This window comes from Rhinolophus sinicus, linkage group LG09 (genome assembly GCF_036562045.2).
Source record: "Rhinolophus sinicus isolate RSC01 linkage group LG09, ASM3656204v1, whole genome shotgun sequence".
NCBI lineage: Eukaryota > Metazoa > Chordata > Mammalia > Chiroptera > Rhinolophidae > Rhinolophus > Rhinolophus sinicus.
The window spans coordinates 50,474,566-50,492,946 of NC_133758.1; the positions used below are offsets into that span (position 1 = coordinate 50,474,566).

An 18,381-nucleotide genomic window follows, 5' to 3' on the forward strand; every position below is an offset into this window, starting at 1 on the left:
TTGTCTTATACTCTCCTGGGACATGAGTCAACCTCACTGGTCAACCTGGAACGTGAGAGCAGTCAGCATGGAGGTGAGCGACCCACCAGTGATCTGAGCTGGTGTCTCCCCAGCTCCCTCATCAGAGCGCCAGCACAGTTGTGTGGAAAGTCCCCTATTAGGGGACAGACTGGGTTCCAATCCTGCCTGTGCTACAGTAGTAGGCAAGTTACTTTCTCTGAACCTGTTCTCTCACATAGGAAATGAGAACAATAATACCTCACACAGGAAATGAGAATAAATAATAATAATATTGTGAGGAGGAAAGATCTTGAATATAAAATGTCCGGATATAGTGGAACAAGCTATTAGATGCAAAATGCAAGCAGCGTGTTTGTTGACTTACCTGGCATTCTTGCGATGGTCTTCAAGTGGGTGCATAGTCATTTCACCAGGTTTGCCCTACGCACCCCGCAGAAAGCAGGTGTTATCATCTTGGCTTCTCAGCTGACACAGAAGCTGATAGATGGTCACCTGGAGCTATATCTAGAAATAGAACATAAAGCTTGGAACTTTTTTTCTTTTTACTTCCCTCTCGTCTTAACCTCCATTATTTTCAACTTCCTTTATTCCTTTCATTCTTTTTTCTCCCATAACAAGCAATGTATTTGCATGTGTATGTAAATAAAGCAAATATAAAATATTGTAGAAGATCTTCCTGCATTGCTTCCAACAAGTTTTAAGATTTTATACCTCTAGGAAAAAAAATCAAAATTTCTCCCATTAATATTTTGTGGTAAATTATACACATTTTCTCCACAAGTAAGTTATGATCACTGAGAAAAATTATTTACTTCTTATGAAGATAGCATGTGTGTAATAGTTGGTTAAAATATACTGACTTGAAACATAAATAGAGGAGAAACTACTTTTAGAGGTATAATAAAATAAAACTTAAAAATGTGTGCCATTGTTTAAAAAAAGTAAGGCCTTTGGAGAGAAAACTTGCTAAAGCTTTGGTCACTGTTTAAAAGCTGCCTTCAAAACATTTATAAACAGTTTGAATCCATCTGAATGTGTATTTTACAGATTAAAAACAGTACTAGCTAACCTTAGCTTCTTGGCCATAAAAGGAGAGAAGGAATGTATGATATTATACACATGGAAAGTGAAATGAGTCATGGGATCTTATAGTGACATCCAAAATGTAAGCTATAACAGTCCATAGAATTTTGTTTGATGTGCTTTGTTATGGCTCTAAAAATAGACTAATTTGGTTATAATTAGTTATTTTTATTGTGGTGAAATATACATAACATAAAATTTACCACTTTTTAACTATATAATTCAGTGGCGTCAGATACATTCACTGTGTTGTGCAACCATCACCACTATCTATTTCTTAAACCTTTTCATCAGAAACTGCATCCATTAAACAGTAACTTTTTCTATCCCCTGCCCAATCTCCAGTAATCTCTATTCTACTTCCTGTCTATGAATTTGCCTAATCTAGGTATCTCATATAAATAGAATCATAAAATATTTGTCCTTTTTGGGGTGGGTCTGGCTTATTTAACTTAAGTATAATGTTTTCAGGTTTCCTCCATGTATCAGATTTTCCTTTCTTTTTATGGCAAAATAATATTTCATTGTGTGTTTATGCCATATTTTGTTTACCCATTCATCTGTTGATGGGCACGTAGAGTGTCTCTACCTTTTGGCTATTGTAAATAATGCTTCAGTGAACACTACTGTGCAAGTATTCATTTGAGTCTCCAATAATTAGTTTTTAAAGGGTATCTTTGTGTTGGGTGAGATTTTCAAAGAGAAGGTAAAAGAGTACATCAATGAATGTCATCCACATGCTATCTTGAAAACCAGCTTCTGGAGCTGTATTGTGAAATCTTGGTAGTTAAAGCTGACCATGTGCCTGCGGCCACTGCAAACACAAAACACAGTGTCCTTCAGACAGAGGCAACTACCTGGCAAATGCACAGTGACATGTAAACGAGATGGAGATATCTCTGTGCCCCATGAAATCATTACTAAATAGTTCAGCATCAATTGAAATGGGGGGACATTACCACCATGGAGGCACCCAACAGAATGATCAAGGTGATCAAGTCTACTCTTGGCTGCAGGAGAGACAACAAATACAAAAGATTATGTGCAGTGGATGGCATGTTGCAAGTGTGGAGTGAGGAGAGAAGAGATGATGAAAACTACGTGTCTTCTATTCTTGAGGACAGATGAAGGGGCTGCCAGTAACCCCCTACAGGGATGGAAATGGGAGCAATGTCAATAGCAGCTGAAACCGAGGAATGAGAAGGTATCAGCAGATGGGGGACAGTGGAATGAGAAGGATAACAAGTGGGGACTCTGTGGGTTGCAGACTCAGTGAGATCTGAGGCTCTACAGGAGACATGCGAGTAGGAGAGACATGTGAGAAGAAGGGATGGCACAGGAGGCTAAGTGGGATATGCATAACCTGCCCCTTCTCAGTGCTTGGAGGGATATGTCTGTGCCCACCTGTTGTCAACAATAGCTGCTTCTGTCCTGCTTTACATTTCAGTTTCTGTGTAGTCTTTCTCCTCTTTATCAATTTCATTCTTAATTATTTTTTAGTAGCTAAGTGTCTTCTCTACATTTTATAGCCTGAAATAACCTGCTAACTGTACAAAAAACATCTTTATCCAAGGATATTTAAGCCCATTCAAAATGTCCTAATTTCTAATAAACTGTATAGTATCTGCTCAGAGTGAAGAAGACCTTGTGACAAGACCTTGTGTCCATTTTCAGTCGTGTGGAAGAAATTATCACCCAGAAATTATCAGGGTGATTAGAAATAAAGAATGAGGAAAACAATGTCCGAGAAAAGAACCACACCGTGGAGGGGCCCTCTCAGCACACACATGAGGCCAGCTAGCGGGGGCTCCTACAAGGGGCCAACCTAGGACACTCAGGTCCAACTGATTATAAAAGCATGAAAAGTGCATACTCTAACTCTCTTCTCAGTTACTCCAGTTGGATGTTAGTTTATATCCAGACAAGATTTCATGTATTTGCCCTCTGGCTGACACCATGACCAAAGTGGAGGTCTTTTTAGCACATTTCATTTCACACTCTGGGTGCTTCTCAGTTTCCTAAAAGCAGACAGAAGCTGTTGTATGGAAGTTTCCTACTCTCTTTATATCCCTTTTTCTGTCTCATGCTTTTACTTATCCTTTGGTTCAGCCAATCTCCCTCAACCTTATTATTCACTTTATGTTAATATGTTAAAGAAAAGCCTTGTCAGTCACAAAGACACGTGCCTCTCCTCTGATAATTGGGATCTGCTAAGATCTAATAGCGGAACAAGCCTGTGCTGTCATCGTGTTTCTCCTTGTAGTTTGACTCATCCTAGACGTTGAATGTGAAGCCAATTTTGCCATTGGCTCTTGGCATACTTAATTGCATTGTGGAAAATCTGACCTACTTATCTCCTTGAAATGATAGAAATAATGCTCACTTAATGTGAGAGAGAACTTTTTTTTGTTAAGCTAAAATTTCTCCTGTGAATTATTAACAGACAATAGTAAGATATTTACACAATAGATTTTATGTGGCTCGTGATATGAACTTAAAGTTCTAAATAATCCAAATTCCATTCCATATGCAAAAAAGAATATACAGAAGCCACACAGATAAATAAGTTTACACTTCAAACACACATTTCCCATGCAGAGTGAAAAAGACATTTGTGTAAACATTGTTTTCTTTTTTCCTAGAGAGAGAAGAAAGCTGGAATGATTAATAATGGCTCCTAATCTCTACTTTGAAAAAAAAAAAAGGGGGGTGGGGTGGGGTGATTAGCATTTGAAAAAATTAACCAGGAAAGAATTATAATTGTTTAGCAAGCCAACATTTGCCTTTTATGGCTATCACTTATTAAGCATATGACTTCATTTAGTCTTTACAAGAACCCTTTACATAAAGTAGGTATTAATATTATTCCCACTTTTAAATAAGGAAATTGAGGCACCAGGACGAGCTCAAGGAACTCGTCTAAGGTCACAGGCCATGAGTGATTATGCCTAGATTTGGACACAAATGCCCTTGTTCCTATTCTCCTTTCTCGTTTACACACGTGGTTTACATGTATTCACATGCTTGTTGGAAAACTGAAAAATTCATGAAGATGTTGGTCCAGTTTTGGAGTGAAGTTTTTTATCTAATGCAAAAAAAGTTATAATTTGAATTTTTAAAATTTCTCTAAAGCCATACTGTGAAAGCTTTTAAAAACGAGTTGAAATTACAATTTGTCTGAGAGATCTCAAGTGCTAGAACTCCCTAGACAATAAAAAGAGAAAAAATAAAGTGCCTAAAAGAAGAGTCAAAGCAAAAAGAGTGGAGTACAGAGATGTGTGGCCCAAACACTGTCGTGCCAGAATGAAGCATGAGCTGCGTGGCAAGCAGAAAATGTCAGTGGACATCCAACGGGAGGGGAAAAAGCCTTTTCACTGGCATTTTCCTACTTGTAGGCTGTTTGCTACGTAAATCTCCAAAGGACTCTATTTCTTTGAACACCAGTTAAATTTTCGAAGCTCTTTTGCATCCCCAAGTAAATGTTTGCCATGACCAAGCACATGCACCCGAGTAAGCTGGAAGCAGAGGAGGTGGCAGTGGAGGGGACAAGCGAGCCTTTGGCTGCCGACTTTTCTTCTAGACACCCTCAAAAGGGATGGAGGCATGAGAAGGATGGAAACACGGTGCAGCCACATGTGTATTGTTTTGGTGAACTTGAGGGGCGAGAGATGACTGACAGAACAGGTGGCAGAGGGGCAGGGCAAGGATACCTCAAGTCTAAGTCACTGTGCTCTTGGTGGCCTCATCACAGTGCTTCAGAGGCAGCCTGGTGTGGTGGAGCAGAACACCTCAGAGGGGTGTGACTTCCTCCCTGCACCCCCTTGGATGCATAAAGTACCTTTACAAGCCTCTGTTTGCTCCTGGTTAGTGAGGGACCACGATTCTTCTTGTCCATCCTAGAAAGTGCAAATGGCAAGATGCTGCACACACATGGGGTGTCCTTCCTTCCTCCCACAGTCTCCAGCCCCGTCTGCTCTGGGTGGGAGTGATTTTGTTGAACAGTAGAATTCAGCGAATCCGAGGGTTGGAGGACCTGGGACATATGCTTTCATCTTTGGACAGGCGATGACACAAAAGTAGGCATGCAGGCTTGCTGGAGAGGAGCGATTTGTCCCAGCAGGGAATGGCCACAGAAGCTGCATCAGGGAAGGAAGCAGGACAAAGCTTTCAGGCAGAAGGTACTTCCTGATTAAGCCCCTTTTACCATCAACTCAGAAACCATTAGAGTCCAGCTTGATTGCACAAATGGATTCACATACAGCCCAGGGAGGAGCCATCCTCATGAAGTGCTGCCTCAAGTCTGAATAAAGAACACCCTTGCCTTTCTATATCTAGATGAGGTCTAAATTGTTATAGCTTGCACATAAAGATATAACAACATCTGCATTTTTCAGATGAGTATTTCCTGTAAGAAACCGGTTATAGATTTGGTGTAATTCAGAAGACAAAAAACTAGACTGATGTGGCTATAACAGCACACAGCACATTCTGCACACAAGAAACATGCATTAATAAACACTGCAGCCCTGCATTTTTGCTGTGAAGTGATACCTAACAGGACCACGTCCTTAAACCTCAGCATAGTTCTGTCCCATGACCCCAATCCACAATGCTGGGTCCTCAGGAAGGTTCAAGCTGTTGGAGCTCTTTGAGGGAGAAGAGCAGGTCTCCCTCAGTGTGTGTGTGTGAGTGTGTGTGTGGGGGGGGGGGGAGGAGAGTATGCTGCAGGGCTGCTTGGGCTCTCATGTTGGCTCCTGTGCTGTAGCTGTTGAGGGGCTGCAGTGGAAACACACGGTCTGGCAGCTGATTGTGCTTTTAAACACTGTCTGAGAGATTCTGTCTCAGCAACATTACATGCTAGCAGAAATATCCATGGTTTGGGGCGTAAAGCTTCTTAGCCTGTGTGTTCACAAAAGACAGGACCATAGATGATAAAACTGGCTTCCTTGCTTTTAATCACCTAAACCCAGGGCTGTTTTCATTATTCCACAAAATGCCTGTTAGTAACAGCAGTCCTTCCTGGGGCCTTTTCAGGCCACACTGGGCAGGGCGGAGCAGGGCAGCTTCTACCTCTGCTCTGCTTTGTACCCATCCTTAGCCCAAGGCAGCTATTGTTCCTGCCAGGCTGTTCTTGTGGGCCTAGGTTACCTCTTACTGGAAGCATGTTTATTTCCTAGTGCTCACTGGCTGGCCCACCTCAGAAAGCAGGGCTTGCCAGCCCCTTCTGCAGAGTCCCAGCAGCTCTTGGCCTCTAGGGGTTTCTCAGGCTGCAAGAACAAGTAGTATCCGGTCCCTCACACTGCAGCTTAGTTACAGGTCTTGCCTAATTACATCATCTGCAGTTCCCTGAATGGTGGTGGAGGCTACTGGACAACTGACAGAGCTTTTGTTCCACAGGAATCATGAAACTGTGGGCAGGCATTCCCACTCTCCCCTTAAATGAGAGTGTGCATTGATGTTAGAGGTGGGAATTCAAGTTGCCATGGCTTGGAGAAAAGAATTGCTGAAGATTTACCCAAGGGACAGTAATGGTTTTATGCAGAATGCTAGCCAGGGACACTTGAGATTTCAGAGCCTTTTGGTAGATGATTAATGGAGCTGAGCAGTGGCTCCAGATAACAGGGCTCCTCAGCCAGACATGGGTCAGCAAGTCAGCCTATGGCTAGTGGGTAGGGGAGCCTCTTTGAATTGGAGCCATCAGGCTGGGAGGGTGATTAGAATCTCAGATCCATTTGCTGTCCCCAAATGTCCATTAGGCCCTTCTTTGTCATCTGTGTGAAGATGTAGTTGATGATCCCCAGTAGCACAGAGCTAGCTAATCCTGCTGGGGGCTAATCTTCCAGCTGAATTTCCTGTTCGTTTCTGCACAGTCCATCCGTCTTGTACATCACTTCCAGGGGAGGCTAGGTAAAGACAACACAAGACTAAGTTTAGTGGGAATGTTTGCATTATGAGTCAATCCTATTGTCCTTAAAATACAACATTTTTTCTGATTTGAAAAAATAATATATATTAATTTTTATTATTTTGGAGAAATACAAAAGGTCTATAAAGAAAACCATGAAGTCATCCATAGTTCTACTGACCGTTGATAAGACCTGTTAGCATTTTAGTGTATTTGCTTCCAAACATTTCAAAGATGAAAATATTTAATCTTGATGAGATTAAATTAACGTTTTTATCCTGCATTTCAAAGATTGGCATATAATAAAAAATTCCCCATGTCATTTAAAATATGTAGTAATCATACTTTGAATGGTTATACAGTATTAACTGTTGTCAGTGAAATTAAAAACTTGTGTGCATAATGTTTTTCTTTCCAACATTACAACAATTTTCAAACATAATAATAGCTTAAACAATTTTATAGCAAACACCTGTATACTCACCTCTTAAATTTCACAGTGACATTTTACTATATTTGATTTATCAAATGTCTGTTTATCCATCTATTTACCTATTAACCCATCTTATTTTTTGACACATTGAAATAAATTGTTGACACCAATTCACTTTTCCTTAAATACACATTTTTGCTTGCAATTTTTTTGAGTTGATTTACATATACTGAAATGCACAGATCTTAGGTTCACATTCAATGAGTTTTGACAAATGCGTGCATAAATTTTATAGTAAAATAGTGCACTCTATTATTTAGAACAATATTGAAAATCAAATTAGAAGGTCCAAAGGGTGTGATGGCAGATTATTATGAAATAATATCACAATTCAAAACTTTTCCATATATGTTCTTTGTTTGAAAGCTAAACAAAGTACTAAAATAAATATTTTCTCATATTACATGCACCTGAAAAAAATGAGTGATGAATTTTCTTTGAAAAGTGGGCTATATATAAAAGCCAAACAAAGCCAAAAAATACATATATATATACACACATATATACATATATACACATATATATGTACATATATATGTGTGTGTGTGTGTATATATATATGTGTGTATTTTTTGGCTTTGCTTGTGTGTTTTTTTCAAAGTACTTCTTTTGTATTATTTCATTAGATTAAGGAAATAATTTGCCTCTTTTGATGGACTGATATATTTCTTTCTACTAGACAAGTGAGTGCCAGAAACAGATTATTTTTAAAAAGACCCAAGCCTTATCTTCAATTCTGACAGGCAAATGGCGTACATATTTATCTATTTTCAACTTTTCTGAATGTCCAATTGCCACTGTTGTTCACTGCTAAGTAAGTCAGTAGAGGCTTCTGCAATGTGGATTCTAATACGACATTTGATATGATGCTTGGTGGTATTACTGAGTGCCTACGTGGATGTGCGTGTTGAGAGTTGGGATTCCTACAGTTCCGGGAAAGGACACTTTGTTTTTGGTGTAGTCATCATTATGGTCTTACAATGTTCATGATTTTCCATTTTTCTTTTTGCATACTGGTGATAATTTACAGTTTTACTTTATCATCATAAGTTTTGTTTATTTTGTCGTGTTTTAGTTGGGTCTAGTGTGTTGTAGTGTGTTTTAGTCAGCAATTTTCCATCACCAGGCTTCAAGATACATGTCTCTAAGGTTTAAAATAAATCGACCAGCCCATATTACAAAGCAATATATGTTATGTTCCCCAAATGTGCACGTGCAGCGACCTGTAATTTTTATCATCATGTTCTTTACCAGGAGAAGGTGCTGTTTGATAGGTTGAGTGTGCTGGTGGTCTCTGTCCATCTCAGGTGGGCCTCATGCTCTGGACAGTGTGGCTGTGGCCTCACCCTCTTTGTCTTGGCTACTGGGAATCCCAGCCCAGCTCTGACTTTTATGACTGTACCTTTCTTTAGCTAAAATGTCTCAGTATAATTTTCCTGTTCTTCTCCTCATTTACTTTGTGGTATTTTGTCCTCTGATAATAGTTTTCTATCTTTTCCAAGTAAGGACTTTTGCTGCCTGCAGCCTCAGATCCTTTCAGAAATCAGCAGAGTGCCAACAGATATTTTATGGTCATGAAGTATCTCATGAGCAGAGCAGTTTGCAACCATTCCTAGAATAGTTCTTTTGTGCTCTTTTACTAAAGAAAGGAAAGCAGTAAAGAAAGAAGAAACTCTTTGGATGAGAAAACTCAGCAACTTTGGGCTTAGCAACCTTGAGAAAACAAAAACAGCCCAAACTCGGAGATTGGGCTGTGGAAGCCCTGGAAGGCAGCTGTGAGGTCAGAGGCTGTGACTGGGAGTGAGGGTTGCAGTCAGGGTCAGGTTGGTGCCCCATCTCCGAGTTTGGGACACCTTGAAACATTACCTAATTTCTGACTGTATTCTTGTCTGTTAACCAGTGATAATAATATATGCTTCTCAGGGCTCTCTTGAGAATTAGATTAGATGTGCAAAGAAAGAGTTTTTAGCATTGTGCCTGGCACTTGTAAGTACCCAAAAAATTGTAGTTGTTAATATCATATTATCCTCTCAAACAGGGCCAAGGAGAGAGGGTTTCCTTCCCTTTATGGCCATGGATGGTTTTCCACTGAATCCAAGGGGTCTTTATGTTTGTTGGGTCCTGCAGTGTAACTGGTGCAGCTGACTTCAGCCGAGTGCTGATTCCGGGTGTGAAGGGGACCCGTCTCCCTGGGAGCTGTTTCAGGGGCTGGTTGAGAGGAAGGAAAAGGAGGAGGCATCTTCCAGTCAGGATCATGTCACTTCACGCTGAAGGAGAAGCTAATAATTCTTACTCTTCACATCTCATAACACTTAAATGAGAACTTAAATACAGGTAAAAGAATGTTGATAACTTCCTCCTAAAAGGAAGAAGACTTATGCACTTCCATTTTCTTATTTTGATTTTATAACTGTGTGTGCTGTAAGTCAGCCCTCCAAACCCAAACAACTTTCTAAATTATAAGAATCTATAAGAATTCTGAAAATCATCTGCCTACATCTATACCCTCTTTTTCCATATAGACTTATAATTTACAGCACCCTAATTTTTTATTTGCCTCCTTTATTACCAATCTAAATTTTAAGCCTGAAGTCTGTCTCTGAGACACTTTAGCTATTGAGAGCTTGTTAGATTTTTTGAAATTGCTTGGAAGAAACTGACTAACTTAAAATAGAAAACATTAAGAATTGACCTGAAACTCCAAATAATTGCCTAACTTCATATTTTATTTAATCATCTTTAATACTCAACAAATGTACCAGCCTTAGATGGATTCAATTTGGATTCACAGACTCAATTTTTTTTTCCTTTTCAATAGGAATTTAGAGTTAATTTGCTGGCAATTGGCCAGACTAAAAAGAAAGTAGAATTAAACAGAGGGAAAATCCTGCATTATGGGTTCCATTTATTTGATAGTCTACATTTTCCCCTTTCTCTTAATTGTTTCTGGGAAATTGTTTCTGAGACTGTCCACTGGATCTGAGTCATCCAGAGGAATGAACTGGCCACGAATAACACTCACACAGATCATCCCTACACCCAGGGTTCCTTGCCCAGTATGCCCAAAGCACTCTCAGCAGGTGAGCTAGGGAGAAGACTGCACCCTGGGCTGGGGGCCTTGTGACTGCTTGGCACTTGGTGAGGGAGTCATATGCCAGTGACCTGCAGTGCAGTGGGGTACCTGGCCAGTTCCCCCCAACACTTAAGGGGCTTCCTGGTCTTTTTAACCAACAGTGTATGTATAGGTTGTATCTCAAGGACCAGGCTAATGAAAACAATGTCTACTTATGACAAAAGGCCCAAGAAGTTGGTGAATAACTTCTGATGAAGCACCACTGCAATCTGACCTAGATTAGTAATTGCCTCTTCTTTCACCTCTTTAAAGTATGAATTTTAATTTCCTGGTTGCTTTTGTTCTTGCTTTTGTAAAGGAAATAGTATGCACTGTTGATAATCTGGAGACTATGAAAAACCACAAAAAGGAACCGTAAAATCACCCATAATTCTATCACCTGAAGATAATCACCATTAACATTTTGATCTATATTTCTCTAGTCTACTTTTCTAACACATGTAACACATACATATATTTATATTTTATTAGTTATAAATTGAAGTCACAAAATACATGCTGTTCGTAACCCATATTTTCCTTTTAATGTGTTACACTTCCTGAATTTTTAAGTATTCTTCAAAAACATTATTATAATAACCTCCACAGTATTCATTTATTGTTATAAAAGGTACTGTGATGAGCATTCTTACCCATAAGTGTTCGCACATATTTCTGCATTTTTCTTTAGGCTACATTCCCGGAGATGGAATTATTGGGTCATGACATATATACTTGTCAGGCTGAGTTACCCACCTGAAATGCTGCAGGACCCCTACTCACACTGATCTGTGTGTAAGTGCCCGCCTCTGTGGACACTTGCTAACACTGGGTGTCATACGTCCTTTGGTCTGTAAATCTCTAAGTGGAAAAAGTGGTATCTGGTTTTAATTGCTAATCGTGATTATTGGCCCTTTGTTTATTTTCTTATTAAGGTGGTTTTCATATTGCTTGCAAAATATTACTCTTTTGCCTGTCTCGTGTTAGAAATTTTTTTTCCATTTTGTCATTTACTTTTTAATACTGTAAATAGTTTCTTTTGATATATAAAAATTAAAACTCTCACCAATCTACTCTATTAATTTTTCCCTTGGATGTTTTGGCTTTCGTTTCAGTGTTTATAAAGACAAAGAACAAATAGAAATTCATCTCTTTTTTTCTAGTTCATTTATGTTTACTTACATCTAGATTTTTAAAATTCATCTGGAAATTTTTTTTTGAAAAATGATGTGGATCTCACTATTTTTCTCCTGTGTTAAACAGTTATTCCCCCAACCTATGCCAAATAGCCCATTTCCCCCCGCTGTTTTATAATGCTACTTTTGTCAGTTGTTAAAATATACCCTCGAATCTATTTCTGAGCTTTGTTTTGTTCCATTGATATGTCTATTCTTGTACCAGCACCAAGCCATCATCTAATATTTTTATATCAAATAGTACAAACCCACTGTTATTATTCTTCACTTTCAGTGTTCTTGGCTGTTTTTACTAATCTGTTTTTCTAGCTCAGAGATCAGCAAACTTTCTGAAAAGACAAGATAGTAAATATTTTCAGCTCTGCAGGCCATATGGTTTGTCACCACTACTCAATTCTGCTCTCGTTGCACAAAACAACCACAGACAATAGTAAAGGAGTCTGCATTTCAGTAAAACTTACTTAACGAAAGAAGCTGTGGGTTGGTTTGTCCTGAGAGCCATAGTTTGCCAACCCTGTTCTAGATGAATTTTTGAATCATTTTGTCAAGTTCTTCCATCCCCTTACCTCCCTCACAAATACACCAAAAGTATTTGTGTGTGTGAGTATTTGTGTGGTGTGTATATATATATATATGGAGAGAGAGAAGAATTTGGTTAAAATGACATCATAGTTATAAAATGATTTGGGAGAAATGTGACATCTTTGTAACATAAGGTCTTCCCATCAGACACCATCAAGCATTCCTTTATGTCTATCACCTTGGGAACAATTTTATGGTTTCCTTCATGTAGGTCCTGCAAATTTCTGGCTAACTTTAATCCTTACAGTGTTTCTCATCGTAGTTGCCATTGTGACTGGGATCTGTGTTGGCGGTCCCATGACCGCCCCCAACTTCTTCCCTGATTCGCTAGAAGGATCACAGGACTCAGACGCAGTTGCATTCAGGGTTCAGCAAGGGGAAAAGACCGATCCGATGGGCCCGAGGAATCTGTGCACAGGCACCCATTTGGCTCCCTTTCAGCAGGAGGGCTCACTCCGCATGTGCTCTTTCCTCTACCGCTGAAAAGCAGTAACCATGATTGTGCATCGATTTTCAGAAACTACTGTCTCCACTTCTAGCTTTCATCTCACGTCTAGGTAGTTTTCTTGCAGAGTGTGCACAGTCTGTTTTCCATTCACGGAGAGAATGTGATACATGCCGGGTGGCAGGCAGAAGGCTGGCTCTCGCACTTGCCACCTTGATTGCCACCACAGTCCCAGAATTAAAGCCTTGGGAACAGTCTCTCTCCCTGCTTTTCATTGTAACTCCTCTCCATAGTGGATCGTCAGAAGTGTTCATCTCACTCAGCTCATTCAAATTACAGAAACTCCTTCACTGCAGTGTGAAGAATTTTGGAAAACCTACTTATTATGGGTGGAAAAACTCAAGCCCTTCTTAAGACTTGCTTAACTTAACCTGTTAGAGAAGACTGGTTCTCTTTGTAGTTTGACCCTGCTTTTACCAAAAAGACTAAAGGAAACAAAGCTGCTTCTGCTGCAGAGGATCAGAGACAAGCTTCTATACCTGGTCTCTTGATGGACTAGGGAGCACCCACATGCCATGTTGGTTCTATAACATGTTGATTCTCTCAGTTACCTTTTCTCCCCAGGCCTTCAGCCTCCTAGAGGCTAAGGGATGGCTAGAATTTTAATTGTTTCTTAACCCTGAAATTCATCCAAGAAATGGCATGGCCATTTCTTCTGTGAGTGAGACACTTAAAATGTAAACATGGGCCGGCCTGGTGGCTCAGGTGGTTGGAGCTCCGTGCTCCTAACGCCGAAGGCTGCTGGTTTGATTCCCACATGGGCCAGTGGGCTCTCAACCACAAGGTTGCTGGTTCGAGTCCTCAACTGCCACAAGGGATGATGGGCTCTGCCCCCTGCAACTAAGATTGAACACAGCACCTTGAGCTGAGCTCCCGGATGGCTCAGTTGGTTGGAGCACATCCTCTCAACCACAAGGTTGCTGGTTCGATTCCGCAAGGGATGGTGGGCTGCGCCCCCTGCAACTAACAACGGCAACTGGACCTGGAGCTGAGCTGCACCCTCCCCAACCAAGATTGAAAGGACAACAACTTGACTTGGAAAAAGTCCTGGAAGTACACACTGTTACCCAATAAAATCCTGTTAAAAAAAAAAAAAAAGTAAACAACTGAGTTAATTAACAAAAGATCTGACTGTGATGTAAGTGACTTGTGTAAGGGCCTCCTTCCCCAGCTGTTTTGGTATGTGGGTTGCAGCAAAGGAGTGAAGCAGAGAGGGCTCTGAGCCCCGCCACAAGGTGAGCTCCCAGAGGACTCACGTCCACGCCTCAGTTAGGGCGAAGCTTCAGAGGCAAGAGGGGTGGCCATCAAGGAGAATCTCTTCCCATTCACAGGCTTGCCAAGGTCTGAGTGATAACCAGCAAGTCTTCACTACCCAAACTGCTTTCTTCCAACTTGTCACAGGAACACGAATCCTTTCAAGTTTTGAGTTCCTTTGTCTTCCTCTAGGATGCTTCTCACTCTTCTGCCAGTCAGTTCTTTCTGTCTTCATACTTTACTGTAGCATGAACTGCATTGCCTCCCTGTTATTCCATTTCAGACATCCCTTAACCCTTTTATTTATAGTCATGTTTGTATTTCAGACACATTTCTTGCCTATAGCAGGCAAACGTACATTGGTAATGTATGTAAAACTAGGCAGGGAACCAGCCCACTGAAGGACACAGCCAAGATTACTTCATGAATGAATCAATTATGAACTCTTAGAGCTTTAAGATATAGGTTTTGTCATGGATTGTTCATGGAGAGTGTTGCAACTTAAGTTAGGTCTTCTCCATAAACAAGGGCCACTCTTTTCTCCCTCCCTACCACTTTTTTTATCTGGCCTTTTATCTGTAGGCATTCAGGAAACATCAATTAAATTTAATATTAGCCCAAACAAAACATAATTAGGAAGGTAAGGCAGCCCCAGAAATATTACATATCTATTTCCAAAACTTACTACCTTTCTCTTCTCGTCTTCCCTCCACTGGTACAGATTATCCAACCTACCCTCCTTTTTAATTATTAAACTGAATAATTGAGGAATACCCCAAATATAATAATTAGGATTTAAAGCCTCTTAGGATTCAAAGACCTCACCAAGCTGTTTAACTGCATTTAAATGTGACTCTGAGTGGTTTATTGATTCCAGTGAGGAAAAGAGCCTCCATTCACATGTGTGTCCCTGACCAGTGAGGATGGTGTCTGCCCAGTGCAGGTTCCGCATGTGACTCCTCCATAACATAATGTCATGTGGATCTGTTTCAGAGTTCCCTGAAAAGAAGAGGCAGTCGGGAAACCTACAAAGAAAAGAAAACCTTTAACCAGGTAAGCAGAGGTTTCATTCTAATGTTACATCTCCTCAAGAGGCAATCACCTCACTTTGAATTTTCTCAATAAGTGTTAGCATTGTCTTTGACACTACCTGCCAAAACTTTGGACTCATTCAAAACCTCCATGGTGAAAATTTGCTTTCCAAACCAACAGCTCCTCTCTTTTGTTTCTCATACTGATAAGCTGTTGATTCCTTCAAGAAAGAGAAGAACAGACTAGCTTTGTGTGGAGACATAATTTGGTGCAGTTCAAGGCTGTGGCAGTACTCATAGCTGGTAAAAAGCGTTTTGGCCTTCAAAGTCATTCACACAGTAAAGTAGTACAGCTACTGTAATGTTGGGTCATTCATAAGGCACTGTTTTGAGTGTTGGTTTTTTTAAAATGAGTAAGCTGAACAGTATCTTAAATTGTCCTAAAGGAAAATTAAGTGTTCTTGCTGAAAGATGGTAAAAGCATAGCTCTTTCTATGTACATGGTGTGATCTTCAGAACTTTTTTAGCTTTTCTGAACGCTTGTTTTACTGGATTCCTTGTTTTTCTTTTCCTTTTAAAAAAAAATTACTGCTAGTATTAGGTGTTGGAGAGAACAAAAGCATTATTGGGATATCAGCTCCCCAAGCTCTCAGAGCAAGTAGTAATTAGACACAGTAAGTCTGGGTATCTAAGAGCTCTGCTAGCCTGCCTCTGAATTCCACACTGATTCCCTTTGGTTTCTTCATTTTCCAAACTTGTTGATCCCCAGAGTACCCTTCAAGGAGGGCCAGGCCATGTGAACAGCAGGAATGCCAAAGATTCACTGCTCCCTTCCACCCTCTCTACTCCCCTCGTCTCACTTTGGCATCCCCTAATAACAGGGAGATTAAAACCGGTCATTTCACTGCTGGGTGCTTGAATCCTCCTGGGCTTTGAGTATGTTTCAATGTACTGACTCTTGACCAGGGAAGATCTTTTCCTTAAAAGGATAACTGCTGCCCTGTTCTGAAATGAACAGCATGGCATTGCCTTCACCTGTGGGTAAATCAGGCTGAGAACAGCCGCTGCTGCCCCTCAGGAGTGGTTGGGAAGCCCCGGGCACCGGGAATGTGTTCAGTGCCCCCTCAGCCTGCAGTATCATTGAGAAAGGAGTTTCTGTCCAGCAGAGTGGTGGAATGGAGCGCCTTGGGAACTGCAGGTCTGCAACCAAAACTCAAAGGAAACTGGCACCCCGGCGCAAGGTAGGAATGGGAGCAGTCAGCGCTTGGGGTGCTGGCTAGACGTCAGACTTGCAAGCCAAAGAATATATACCCATAGCGATATATTTTTGTTGCTTGACAAGGCCTTTTGGCTGGTGGTGGTGGTGGCGGCGGTTGTGGTGGTTCTGTGTGTGTCCTCCCCTCCATGCCATGCTTGCCTTCTCTGCCTGCAACAGGAACCATGTCATGTGGAAAGTTGGACTCAACCTTCTGCTTTCGTACTGCATTCCTGGAGCTATCTGATGATCTCTTGAAACCAGAGCTTGATGTCCTTCAGTTTAGGATTCAGCCTAGACACCCCCCCCTCCCCCGGAGTTTTGGCAGAATTTTAGAAAGTCTACAGTTACAAGATAAGATGGGTAGCTAGCCTTCTACAGCTTTAGCTGAGGCTGTGATTCTCCATTTTGTTAGAAGGAGTAACTTCCCGCTCCCAGAACAGGTTGAGTCCAGCTCCCCTGGCCTCCCTTCTCCCACACACCGGCACCAGAAGGCACAGTGCGTTCTCCAGCTGCCTTAACAAAGTGAAAAAGTCTGACCCCTTTGTTGGATGCACACACACCCTTGGCTTCAAAGATTATCATTCTTTCAAGACCTGCTTTAGTCTTGGTGTCAGGCCTAGTAGCACATGGGTATTGAGCAGAAATGACAGCATGTTTTAATAATACTGTTTCCCCGAAAATAAGACCTAGCCAGACCGTCAGCTCTAATGCGTCTTTTGGAGCAAAAATTAATATAAGACCTGGTCTTATTTTAATATAATATAAGACTGAGTATATTATCATATCATATCATATCATACCGGGTGTAATATAATATAATACTGGATATTATATGAATTTTTGCTCCAAAAGACGCATTAGAGCTGATGGTCTGGCTAGGTCTTGTTTTCAGGGAAACACGGTATGTCTGAATTCCTGGTGTGTGTGTAGTTCCTTCCTTAAGGAACAAGAAGACTTTTTGGATATTTTATCAAACCTTAGGTACTCTACAAATCAGATACTTGTTAGGGTATGTCACAGAGTCTTGCTTCTTTAACTGACCTGAGTTTAGGTTCAGGGGGACAGAGGAGAATGGTTCTGGTTTATAGTCAGACTTGGAGAATGGCAGATGGAAGAAGAATGATGCAAAGTATAAAGTTTCCAGAAATCAAGGCGTTTTAGGATTTTCTGCCCTAAGCATTTATAACCAACTGTTTCAGAACCCTTGTGGAAAGCCCAGGTTCCATGTACCTCTCAGAGATCCTACTCATTTCCTCAATTTCTCAGTTCAACTTTTGGGTGAAGACCCTTAGTAGAGAACTTGGTTTGAGACAAAAGCTCCCTGAGTTGTGCAGGTCACTCTGCCCCTTACCTGCTCTTTTCGGGCCTGGCCTCCTAGTTGCATGTTTCCATGGAAATAGGGTCAGGGCATTGGTCACAGCTGGTGGTCCTGCTTGAGGTGGGCAGAGGGCAGAGGTCCCTTGTGGCCGCAGATGACATTGTCTTCCATGACTTCTGTTGTTGTCCTCAGGCATGAAGGTGAATTTCTCTGCTTCAAGGTGGAAATAGGATCACTTAGGTGATTTTGGACAAAGGATAAATGCTGGCTATCAAGTTAATGATGGGGTTAAGGGCTCTACCCTGTCTTCCTGACCCAGGGTTTTTACTCTGAAATGAATCCATTTGCAAAGTATTGATAGTCTCTCTCCATTGATATCTTAGGAATCTAGGTTTAACAAAAAATTGAAAAGGGGCTTTTGATTGTCTTACTTTAGAAAGTTTTATAAAGTTGGGGTCATTTAAAAGTAAAATGCCAATTTCTGCTACATAGTAGGTACTCAGTATTTATGGAAAGAGTAAATAAATCCACAAATAAGAGTGGTTTTCCTTTAGTATTAGAATTGACTACAATTTTTGTCTTTCACAGCCCATCTATCCATGCAAACCCTTTAAAAATATATA

General features: G+C 40.7%; 1 protein-coding gene across 9 annotated transcripts in view; it reads left to right on the plus strand.

The window, feature by feature from the left end:
- MTCL1 (microtubule crosslinking factor 1) overlaps positions 1 to 18,381 on the plus strand; it is a 123,698-nt gene that overhangs the window by 55,325 nt on the left and 49,992 nt on the right. For 4 of the 9 annotated variants that reach the window (XM_074340351.1, XM_074340353.1, XM_074340355.1 and 1 more), the window contains exons 4-5: positions 15,145 to 15,204; positions 16,346 to 16,423. In XM_074340351.1, coding sequence (XP_074196452.1) covers positions 15,145 to 15,204; positions 16,346 to 16,423 — 138 coding nt within the window. The remainder of the gene's footprint in view (positions 1 to 15,144; positions 15,205 to 16,345; positions 16,424 to 18,381) is intronic. The other 5 variants (XM_019712598.2, XM_019712599.2, XM_019712600.2 and 2 more) reach the window with 2 other exon arrangements.